The sequence below is a fragment of the Pieris brassicae genome, chromosome 7 (genome assembly GCF_905147105.1).
Source record: "Pieris brassicae chromosome 7, ilPieBrab1.1, whole genome shotgun sequence".
NCBI lineage: Eukaryota > Metazoa > Arthropoda > Insecta > Lepidoptera > Pieridae > Pieris > Pieris brassicae.
The window spans coordinates 9,180,965-9,193,673 of NC_059671.1; the positions used below are offsets into that span (position 1 = coordinate 9,180,965).

The 12,709-nt window shown below is 34.4% G+C and overlaps 2 protein-coding genes across 3 annotated transcripts in view; both read left to right on the top strand.

Moving 5' to 3' along the window:
- The first annotated feature begins 906 nt into the window (after positions 1-906).
- LOC123711952 (cytokine receptor) lies at positions 907-5,344 on the top strand. Its single transcript, XM_045664827.1, has 2 exons — positions 907-4,976; positions 5,202-5,344. The coding sequence occupies exon 1, from the start codon at positions 1,221-1,223 to the stop codon at positions 4,941-4,943; it is 3,723 nt and encodes a 1,240-aa protein (XP_045520783.1). The 5' UTR covers positions 907-1,220; the 3' UTR covers positions 4,944-4,976; positions 5,202-5,344.
- Positions 5,233-12,709, top strand: part of LOC123711953 (WASH complex subunit 1) — a 40,980-nt gene continuing 33,503 nt past the window's right edge. For both annotated transcript variants that reach the window (XM_045664828.1, XM_045664829.1), the window contains exons 1-3: positions 5,233-5,607; positions 5,677-5,970; positions 7,084-7,400. In XM_045664828.1, the coding sequence (XP_045520784.1) occupies positions 5,233-5,607; positions 5,677-5,970; positions 7,084-7,400 (986 nt within the window). The remainder of the gene's footprint in view (positions 5,608-5,676; positions 5,971-7,083; positions 7,401-12,709) is intronic.

Genomic DNA, 12,709 nt, shown 5'->3' on the forward strand with positions numbered 1-12,709 from the left:
TGCAAATACATTCATACTAGACGACTGTGACAATTGGCACCGCGCATTGGCGTGCTAGTTCGGTAGGATTAAAATAATATCTACGAGGGCGTACATATTATCACCAAATTGACTTGTGTCGATATAATAACAAATTATTTACTTTTTATATGTTCCGAAGTTTCGTATGAATATCGTCATATTACGTCGCTAATTTTCTTTAGGTAATTCATAGAATCACAAAACATGTCATCAGTGACAAAGCTGTTGCGAGGTGTTTTTGACTTTTCTAAAATTCTATGTATACGTGTCCGGATTGCATTTTATCACCTTCGCTATTTAACTTGTACGCCGCAGAAGCCAGATAATTGTCCACATGGTATAGCCATTAACGGCAAACTTAAGATACACTGATGACACGATCTTAATAGCTAGTGATTGATAAATCTTAATGCTTAGAAATTCTTGGACATACCGCTTACGAATTGCAACCGTGCTGGACAGAATGCAGAAGAAAACATAGGAACCGTGAGAATTTCGGAAATATCTTACGTAACAATAAAAAAACGAGCTCATTCAAGTAATAATTCAAAGCAAAGTGGTAGGTAGTAGAAGACCAAAAACATTAGACAACAGTTTGTTCAAAGTATTTGTTTAGAAGCACAACATCCAAAATTAAAGAAGCCATGATGATCGCCAACCTTCGAAATCGAATAAAATGATAAGCTGATAAGTTGACATAAATGGTTTTATTCAAATATATCTATCTCAAGCGGCTAAGCGAACTTTCGATCTACTATAAACTTCCTCTAAGATCTTTATAATTATTGACAGTTGACATTTGACAACAAGTGAAGTTGACTTTTACAGGAAGCTAAGAAACGATTTAAAGTTTTTCAGTTTTCTTTTGATTTAAAATAAGTAAGTACTTAGCAGGCTAGCCACGAAATTTTCAGTTTCCTTAGTTTATTAAAACCCGAGAGTTGTTCGCGTTGTTTGATGATGTGTACACGTTACTTAGCGAAATGACCTGTGACAGGAGATAAATATTTGGCTCCACGGCCGTGTCTCGTCACTTTGCCAGTCAGTCAGTCTCGCGTCAACATTTCAAGTGCAGTGCGCCATTGAGCTTGCAAGATAAAAAAGGAATGTGTTTATCGTTTCTCGTAACTTTGTTGTAACAAGGACTAGTGTTCTAGTTCGTAATGTGGCAAATGGAAAACATTTAGCACGTATCAGTCATGGCAGAGTGTACAGAATTTCGTAAGATATTAAAGTGTTGTTTTAGACCGACGAGAGGATCGCAGTTACGGATATGGACCTTGTGTTTTCTTATATTAGGGCTTCCCAGCATATATTCGTCATGTCATTTTGTTGGCACATTTCCACCAGGCACAATAAATGTATTATATGGCCAACCCTTGGAAATATTTTGTGTTGCTGAGAAAAACTATTCTTCTAGAGATATTGAATTTTCACTGTATGGCAAGCAGCTTGATTCGGAAATACTTAATAGTACAACTATAAGGCTATATATAGAGAAACCTGAAAAACAAGTAAATACTTACTATTGTAAAAATACTAAATCTGGAAAAAATTGTATCAATAGAGTATTAGTGGACTCACTTCCTCCAAATGTTACAGATTTTAAATGTATTTCAAACAATCTGGAAATTTTAAATTGTTCATGGATAAAAGCTGACACTGAAAGTGCTTTAAGATATAATTTGACATTTGAATCTAATGGAAACTTTGTAACACCTTGTACTGTGCAAACGGTAGAAAATTCAAAGACCAGATATTGTATATGGAACTCACATAGTTTCCCCAGATATAGGGAGCAAGAAAAAGTATTTTTTTTTGTTATGGAAACTTGTAACTATTTTGGGTGCAACAGTCAAAACTACAGCATAGACCATTATTCTATAGTAAGACCTTATCCCCCATCAAATTTAAAATCAGTTAAGATTGGCACTCATAGTGTCCTTTTAAAGTGGAATGTTCCAAATACTATTGTTGATTTCTTAGACTGTGGAGTAGTTCATAAAATAGAATATCAAATAGAAAAAATAGACAATACTACCTTTTTCCATGAAGTAAATGCATCATCCTTGCCTCTTAAGAATAAAACTTATAAGTTCAATTTAACATTGCCATATGCCCATATGAAGTATGAAGTAAGGATTTCTATTAAATCAAAAAAAGCACCAGATTTAAAAGAATTTTGGTCTGAAAATAGCTTTTTATTATTCTACACAGATAGTGAACCACCTCAAAGGCCTCCAGATACTTGTGCAGGTGCATTTGATAGATCTGTTTTTGTTGGAAATTATAGAATGATATATATTTACTGGAAGCAATTAGAAGAATATGAACAAGCTGGAGCAAATTTTACATATAAAGTATTAGTGTCACAGGATAATAAAACACAGATTTTGTTTCCTGACAAAAACAAAAGTTTAAGTTATGTGATGCTTAATGCTTCTGTAAGTTCAATGGATGTTACAATTTGGTCTTTTAACCAAATAGGCTCATCAGTAAACAGTAGCTACTTATACATACCATCTGAAAAGAATATAGAGTCTTTAGGTTTGACATCATTTACAAAACTAGCTTATGAAAATGGAACATATGAATTAGCTTGGGGTGGAAGTAATGAAATTGATAACTATACTCTGTTTTGGTGTCAACATAACAGTACACATATATGCATTGGCCAAATGAATTATACTGTACTTGATCCCACAAAAAGCCGTTATGTTATAGATCTTCCAAGAGAACACAGATATCAATTTGCAATATCAGCTAACAATGGGACTACTACAAGTGGAATAGTGTGGGCTAAATGTGATATTTCAAAAGAAGGATTTGTTATGTATCGTTTTAATATGCACTTGCAACATGATATCCCTGGTAAGACATTTGTTAACCTCAAATGGGAGATGGAATGTGTTTTACAAGATGGCATCATAACTGGATATAACATTAGCTACTGTCCAACTTTGCGGACAGGTCCAAATTGTGATAAATCTTTCGAAACTAAACATGTTTATATTTCCAATCCTAAACAGACTAACAAAATAATAGAGGGATTATTACCATTTAGAACATATCAATTTTCTATTGCAATAAATACAATTTTTGGACAAAAAACTGTTGAAAATGCTTCAGCATCGGTAACTACATCTGAAGATACACCTACAAGTCCTGTGAATTTAGCAATTTCTGATGTTACAAATAATTCATTGGTGATAGCTTGGGATCCACCCTATCAAAGGAATGGTAATATTGGAAAATATGTAGTTAACAATTTCAATAAAGAGATCTATATTGATAAAGTATCAGAAACAGATAAATCAAGAAGGACTGTGACTTTAACAGGTCTACAAGCTTTTAGCAATTATTCCTTAACTGTACAGGCATGTAATATTCCAATTGCTGTATGTTCTAAACATAGTCTATCTTTATTTGTGAGGACTGCGATTGGTGCTCCTAGTAGATTGAAAGCGCCAACAACTATTATAGATAATCCTGATAAACTTAGATGGGAACCACCTGAAATGCCTGGAGGCACAGTAGATCGTTATCAAATAAAAATTATTAAAGATGATAGCTTACCTGAAATCATAAATACCACTAATCTATCATACACATTTACACATTGTGAAGGAGGAATTTCTACTGAAACTTATCAAGTTAGGGCAGTGAATTTTGATAATGATTTATATCATGGTGTAAAAGGAGATGCTATTTTAAGACCAAGCATAAGTTCAGTTAGTGATGAATATCCTGGGCCATGGAGTGAACCAACTACAGTAGCATGTAGAAGCAGAGATGGTTTTACAATGATTATAATTTTCATGGTTGTTTTTGCACTAATTGGTTTTGGATATGGCTCTATTAAACTTTACAAAAAGTATAGAAAAATGGAGGATATAAAACCAGTTTTACCTTATGGCTTAGGCGAACCAGAAAAAGACAGAAGTAAGTTTCCCTATCCTGAATGGAATCCATCTACAAAAGATGAAAAATCCTCATCAGATGAAATGTTACTATTACCAAATACCAAAAGTAGCACTGTATCAACCACAGATGTAAAAGAAAAAGATGACATTTGTGCTGCTAGTGATCATACAGACAGTACTGCACTCTCAGATTCTTCTATAGGCCCTGTTGACAGACAAGTATCTACATCAGATGATGGTTCTGATTCATCTTTACATATTGAAGCAGATACTGATAAGGGTGACGAAAATACTATAGTGCAAGAAGATTCATCTGAAGTTGACTCAGAAAGTTCTAGAGAAAGTTCACCCTATTTTAGTGATAAGACTTTCAAGAAAAACCCGAATAGTGGTTATGTTCAACCAGTTGTTAGTGCTACAAGTGGTTACGTACAATCAGCGCCTGCCCCACTAAATAACTCTCAATTAGCTACATACCCACAAGCAACAACATCAAGCTATGTCATGGCTGGTTTGCCCCCACCGTTGTTCACATCACGTCCAAATCCTGTAATAACATCTGGATACGTAATGCCTGAAGAAGTCCAAGGCAAATCTCTAATGATTTCTCCAAAGATGATGTCAGGGAACCCTAAAGACTTGGCGCCAGAAAGCTTGCCAACTTTGCCTACCTTGCCACCTTCAGTCAAGCCCAGCACAGATAGTAGTTATATTCAATTGCAGTCATTGGATTCATTGCCTAGTCTTAAGTCAGTACGTAACACAGTGCCATTAAAGCCGCCCGTATCGAGTGGTTATATAACTCCGGGTGACGTTGTCATAAACAAACATCTTAACAATATGATGTCCGCTGGACAACTCCCTGAGGATTCTGCCATATTAGATCCAACTATGTCCCCCGATGCATACTGTCGGTTTTCGTGGAGTACAGATCCCGCCAATGATAACCTACACTCATTGCTCACCGACTCGCCTACAAGAAATATCTCAAAAAATTAATTTACGTCAACATGTGACACAGTACTGATAAACGTATGTAGTGATTTGTAGTATGTACATATATGTAGCTTAAAAAGTGGACATTATAATTTAACACGACAAAGATATTTTTTATAGTGATAATACTCGTGCCTTATTAATTTATTTTAGGTCATTAAATAAAACACTATAGGTAAGGCATAATGTCTCAAATTTACAAACCCGTGTAGTCAATTTCACAAAATTGTAACGTTTGTGAAAGTTTTTGTATTGTTTCAGAAGATTTGTGTCTAATCTTAAATAAGTAAATATGGAGGGTACCTACAAAATTAATTTGATACCAAACGATCTGAGCGTTGAAGAAACAATTCTTCAGATTGCCGATGCTTTAGATAATCTTAACGGAATAGTCGATGACGTGTTTACACGAATATCTACAAAAATTAATAAGAATATGAACAAAACAATGGAACTTCAAACCAGAATTGTTACGTCTAAAACAAAAGTGGATAAACTTGCTGGAATGCAAAAGGCTATAAAAGTGTTCTCTAGTGCTAAATATCCTGCATCGATTGTACATGAACATTATCAATCCATTTTCGACAAAAACACATACCATTATGAACCTAAAAGGGTAACGCTTAGCGGCAAATCGAAGAGACCGTCTAATGAAAAAGGCATACAGGTATGGCGTGGCTCTAAACTGTGGTGTCTTATTCATTGCATATCTCGACTAATGTACGTCTCTTTATAGGAAAAGCTTCATTTCTTCCACGTAAAAGTGGCGGAACCAAAAAGCACCAGACATAAACAGGAAAACCAATTGAAAACGGTGATTGAGAATGTATCTTCTGTGGATGAATTATTGATTTTCAACACAGATGAAAGTCCATACATCGGTCTGCCCAGTAAACAAGAGGCCTATGTTCCGAGAGCAGTCACTGATGTGAAAAAGACTGTTTTGGATGAAGCACCCCCATCCATCATGAAAGGCAATGTACTGGCGAGAGAAATTGACGAGTATATGTACGCACCGGGTATGGGAATGGTAAGTAACATTTTTTTATAATTAAACACCACCGAGTTTTCGCGAGTCTTTGTACCAAAACTAATTATATTACGTAAATAGCAGACATACACAATATTACTGCTAAGTTTTCACTTAGTAATTAAGATGGTGAAAAAAAACCTGTTTCAAAATTAGACAAACTTGAAAATCGTTATCAAATAATTCATCAAACTAAATTTGATAAATTACTGATTGACCATTGGAAATAATGTTTGTTTCCCTGATTTACCTTATATGAATTTTTTCCTTATGTTACGATAGTGATCGCAGGAGAAATACCGAAATGAGTATGACACATAACGCTCTATTGGTTAACAAGTAAGACTATATGTATATCTGACTAAACGTTACGTACTTTTTTTTTCTTTTATACAACGAGATGATACAATCTGTAAATTATATCTACGAAGCTATCGTTATCTTAGCAATAATTAGTTATTGATATATTGCAAGTATGCTGTTCTCGAGTATCTAGTATATAGTCATCGCCACCATTTTCCAATTCTTCCCCGCTATCCCTTTTATTCCATCAATATATAATATGGGATATATCATAGTCGTCTACTAATCAATGATTCGTATTCCGAATGATTGTATGTATTCAATTCGGCCCGAATAATATTTTGAATAACATTTATATTCATATCTGACTAAAGTAGACCGAAGCTTGTTATAATGACAAAATTCGTCATATGTTATTGATAAAGATACATTTTTATCATAATCTCAATCTTTAGAGTTGCCATAACCAAATAGTCGTAATTAAATGTCAACATATGTGTGTCGTACAGGCTCTGGGGAGTTCACTGTACAATTTTCTAATTACGCAACTACATATAATAGTCTAGTGTTTATTAAATAATACAATGTATACAAAGATATTATCTAAATTTGTCATGTTCGGTTTCAAAAAATACTATTATAGATTACGAGAACGAGATATTAGACATACTTTTTAGGAATATTTTACGAATATCATTACTTCTGGTATCAATAATGAGGCCAATGTATAAATAGTGAAAGACATGTAGAACTCTAAATCTGAGAAATGGGCCTTTTACATCGTAGCGTAAAGTATACACATTTCTACAGGTACCAGAACTGGACATGCCACTCGACCTACCTCATCTACCAGGAGTGGCTGGCGATGTCCAATATTCATTCAGCGATGATGGTACCATCGCGCCATCCGCTGTGACATCACCAGTAGCACCCACAGTGCCATTACCAGAACTCCCCGATGTCTCAGTATTGCCGGATGTTAAGCCAGATGTCCCGGAAGTGGTGGAAGATGTAGTGGGTAAAGTGCCAGATGTACCTGATGCACCACCGGCTCCTCCGATGCCAGTTTCGATTCCGCCTCCGCCGCCTCCTCCACCGATGGACTTCGTTACACCTGTTAAAACTCGGTAAGTGCTAGGATAAAGTCTTATTAGTATATTTATTTTTTAGAATATACATGAAGACATAGCATGAAGATTTTTGATGACATTTTTTTGAAGTTCCAACGATCATACTCAATCTACAATACGTACAAATACAATCTTACGCGCAATGGATGAGGGCAACGCCCCTACTTGCATTTGATAGTCTTCTGTAGGTTAAATTGAATTATGTTATTATACTGGTTAACGACCTATATATCTAATGTATTACTAGTTAAGTCCTTTAAATATAAATATAAATTCCCGCCAGTGAAGGTTTAAAAAGTAACTTTTTTTGTGGCTCCGTATTCTATATCACTATGAACATATGCAGTTTTATGTGTTCGATGTAATTATTCATACGAAAAATTATGTTTATTTATTTATTAAAGTACACCATATAATGTTCCTCACATCAACACTAACTGTGCAAAAACTCAATTTTGTATCGCGTAGCCCGGCCATACAACGACCAATATTTAAGCCATGACTTGTTTAAGCCATCGCGGAATATGGTTAAAAGGAGTACTAAGAATATCCATAGTCCATAATCACCTGCATCATGAGGATACCCCACATACACACGTTTACGTATATACCCTTAATTTTACACAATCACACGAAGCCGGATTAGTTATTACTTAGTTAAATGTATTGAATTTTTTTTGTTTGTTCCCTTTTGTAAAATCTTGAACCGTGCCGCGCGTTAGAAAGTGGTTGTGCTTATTTGGTGCTGCGATGTTCATAAATTTTCTGTAATCTATAGATATAAAATTAATCCCTATATCCCTTGGTCACGGCATCACGCGTGAACCGATTTCGCCAATTCTTTTTTTGTTGTGTTTGTTTTTGTGTGAAGGTTCTTATGAAAAAAAAAAATAAGAAAATTTACGCGGTAAATTAGAGAATTGAAGAATACTTACCACCATATTAAGTAATCCTGACTTTTGTTACGATACCAAATTTTATTTTTTCAATGCATAGCGCATCAGTGCAGTGCATTGATGTAACCTTTATGCGTTTGTGTTGTTTACTTGTTCGTGTGGTGAGGTCTCCGAAAGCTGAACACATGTTGTTTGTACAATTTTTACGGAACTTTAAAAAGCTCATTTTATGAAAAATAAGCGTTAGTTCACGCTTAACTTATAAATGCTTTCTGTTAAATTAAGTGGCAGCAAAATATTTAGGTCACAATGCAACATGATTAAAACTGCGCGAAAGAGCGGAGCCTTAGTGGAAGAAAAAAGTACAATAAAATTCCTATGAAGATAGTATTTAATAACATCTGTTCATAAATTATAGAGCTTGATTTAGAAAAATTAAATACATTAAACACATTTTCTGACGATCCGACGGTATAAGATCTGAATTTTAATATCACATTCTTTATCATTCATAGCATGAACCTTGTAAGGCCCATATAAGGTGACAAGTTATAGTCCAGTTTAGAAATCTAAAATTATTGAATTGTCCCTATATAATGCTTATTTACTGACTGTAATACGTCACCTCCGCCCAGCGGGATACTCCCCTGCTGCTTTGCTTCTCGGCCATAGATCTACGTCGCGTGGTTCTTATACATATAAAAACTGAGTATATTCATCAGATTTTGTTTTTAAAATATGTTTTCCTTTTATTTAATGACGCCTGTATCTTATATACTTATTAGATACCATGATCAGTTTTAATAAAATGAAACAATTATTGAGAAATATTCCTCGCTTTTGAAAGTCTTCAAATTCTATATGTTGTTATTTCGGAAGGCAAAATGACGAGCTGATGATGAAGATGTATTATTTTAAACTTCCATTCGATCGTATTGTCAGCACGCATCGGTTTTTACCTCCGTGACCCTACCATATGTTACGTAAAGTATTTACCGAAAGCGTATCATTAATCACTTTATAGCACGTTTATTAAAAGTTAATCTTAATGGCTTCCCGTCAATATTTGTTAGACGTTGGATACGATCACAAGGGTGAAATTTCAAAGGGCAGTAATACTGTCACTAGTTTTATGAGTGTCAGTATTCCCATTGGAGTTTGTCCAATAGCTAGCATGGCTTGAGTATAAATGCAAAAAGAACCGCTTACATATTCTATTGTTTTCATCATAAACTTGTAAACACACTTGCAAGCTGTAAGGTGCTCCAGCTTGTTTGTTCCTGGTTCTAAAAGAACTTAACCCCTTTCAGTTGACTACAGCTTATAAATGCAGCATACACGTGCAAGAATAACTTTCTACTTAGAAACTTTGATCCAAGACCTATATCTTCTGTCAATGTCAGAGGATTTATCTTTTCCAAGTACGATATCTCAGCTTGTTCAAGAGTTCTCCAACTTAATGCGCAGTGCGTCGTTTCCGTAAATTGTCGACTCGCGATGAATTTAGATTCAGCTTCTCCGAGCTATTCCGATTCTTGTAACGTCCATATATTTTGTAAACCGGCTTCTATAGATGTTGCATTACGTGAATCGTAAGTGGCATCGTTAGAAGACGTTTTAGAAAGGTGTTTCGAGGAAAAATGTAAATCGAATGTACGCTAGCGGGATTAAAGTTATGGGTCACTTGATCCTAGGTTGGCTTGAGGAATATAAAATAGGCTAAATGTTGTATAATTATGGCTATCTGTGCGTTTCCGAGGCACGTACCGTCGTTAATTCTCCAGTAATGTTTTGGAGATTTTACGGAAATGTTTTATTTGCTTAATTGGCGATGTTTAAATATATTTTGTTATAGAAAACCCAGTGGCCCTTACGAACTTCGGTCTTACCCTCAGATTTCTGTATCTGTTTCCTGATCTGTCTGTTCCTGTGCTGTTGGTTTTTTTTACGTCTAAGGCACGCCGGTTTTCCTCCACCGTACGTGGAGTGATTGTTAATTACTCTCACCGACAGAACAGTCCATTGGTGAACTGCTGGAGTTGGAACCGACGTCATAAGGGATTTCTGGTCGCACTCTTAAGCCACTAACTAGCCTTTATAAATATAGTGTATAAATATACGAACGTCAAAGTAATAAGCGTTACGTAGTTAGGCATCACTGCCAGCTTTAAGTTTTCAAAGCTGAACTGCTTTCTAACTCGTTTCGAGGAAATCTTTGAAACGCAAACGTTATAAACTTATAGAGTTTTAGATTTTATAAAAGTTCTTTGACGTAGTTTAATAGGTGATGCATACAGAGGGACGGTCATACACGGTCCGTACAATGTTTGGAGAAATATATATGAAAGATATGTTTTCTTCATATAAAGCAACTACAAATAAAAATGTATGGATATCGCGTAGGTAATTTCGTAAAAGGTTCATGACTTAATTAATTCCTTCATCCGTCGTTTGCCTGGGCCCTCTTGTTACGACGGACATAATCTGTAAGCATAATGTAATAAATAAATGAAATAAACATATTACGAAAAATATATTTAAACAAGCGATTCGAACCACTGAGGCAGTACATAGCTTCTTTGTTTGGCTACAATTTATTTTAACAATATACTTATTAAGTAAATATATGTTTTCGTTATATTGTTAGTCATGCCCAAAGGGAATGTTATGTTCTCGAAATGAGATGTTAAATAAATGAACCGAGATGTTATTCGTATTTTGAAAGCAATTCTAATACGTATTTTAAGTGAAAAGTAATGATATAATGGAAGATAATTATACAATTTATGTTGTTGTTTAAAACCCTCAAGAGACCCTTTATAAGGCTAAATTTGAATAAACTGGGGAATTATTTTGTAGATGAGAAACAAAATAATATATGTATAACATTCATGGGTTTTAATTGGTAAAATGCGTAAAAGATACTTTTAAAAATATGTTTGACTAGTTTCTAAGTCTTAAGTTCTCTTGAAGATGGTAGCACCCTGCATTAGCCCATAGGCCATGCAGGACAGACATTTTTGTTTAGATATTTTAAATATCCCATGTAGGGTTTTATGCCTCCTAATAAAAAATAATTTCGGTGGTACCTAAATCGGGTTACACAACTTACAGCTTTGTCACGAAGGCGGTCTGAATGCACGTGCACTTAGGTAATTAATGTAATACTTAACATTAATATTTGTAAGTAATTGCTAAATGTTTCTCGTAACAGTAGGAAAATTTACAAACTCCGATTTCCGAGCATTGAATTGTAGTTTTGAAAACAAAACACAAATTACTACGAACACGAGTGTAAATACTGCGATGACGCATTTGAAGATAAGATTTGATTTACGCTAGTTTTCGGAGACAAAAGAACTATATTTTTTAGTAAATTAACAAAAAAATGTTATGAATCATATTTCCACTCCCTCAGGATTACATCTATGGGTAAAATCAGTTTGGTTGTTTATGATTTTATCGTGTTCATACAACGGCCGGGGTTACTTTATTTCGTTATGTAAGGCGATAAATTAAATATATGCCGTATTGATTTTTATATGACCACATGACAAGTAGAAAGCAAAAGATCACACTGTTGTATAAGAGAGGCGCTGGACAAAAACAGGTGAAAACAGAAGTTTCCTTACTGACCACGATATTTATAAGAGAGATATTTATTTTTAAATGACATAAAAACTATATAATTGGAGTCAATCTATTTAGCGTGATTACACATAGTCATAGATGTAGACTCCACATTGAAGCTATATTTATTTAAATTTAAATTTTATTTAGCTTTCAGTTGTAACTTTACTGTATTTAATAGACCTGCTAAGGGCTACACACTAATGTGGTCTTCATCATATGGCTACAGAATCATCATCGCATATGAATATCTTGTAACCTAGTCACATATATATCGGAACTCGTTAAAAAACCCAACATTGATAAAATCCTCTTTTCTTAAAGTTAAAAATACTCTGTGTTATGTACTCACTTATGCAAATCGAAATTAATTAATTATATTATCAATAATATCATGTGGTAGTATTAGGTGTTTATTATTCAAGTGATTGGATATTGATTTTATTAATATTTATACAATTCTTTTAGACTTCGAATGATTGAGTTTTGTTTACAAGAATTTCGTAAGGATTAAGCTTTAATCAATTACGCAAACGAAAGAGAATACTTGCTGGGAGAGATTATGAGAGTAAGTTTTTTACAATTAACACCTTTCTGCTGTGTATTCGACTCGCACTGTCCAGCGTCAACAAGCTCCCATTCATTCCCTGCTTACTCTTATAGCATAATAGTTTTCTCGACTCTTCTCAAAAGAGCGACCTATTTGTTGGGTGTGTGTGTTTAATATATAGCAAAAAGTTTTCTGGTAAATTTGTAAAAATCACGTAATTGTATAATACA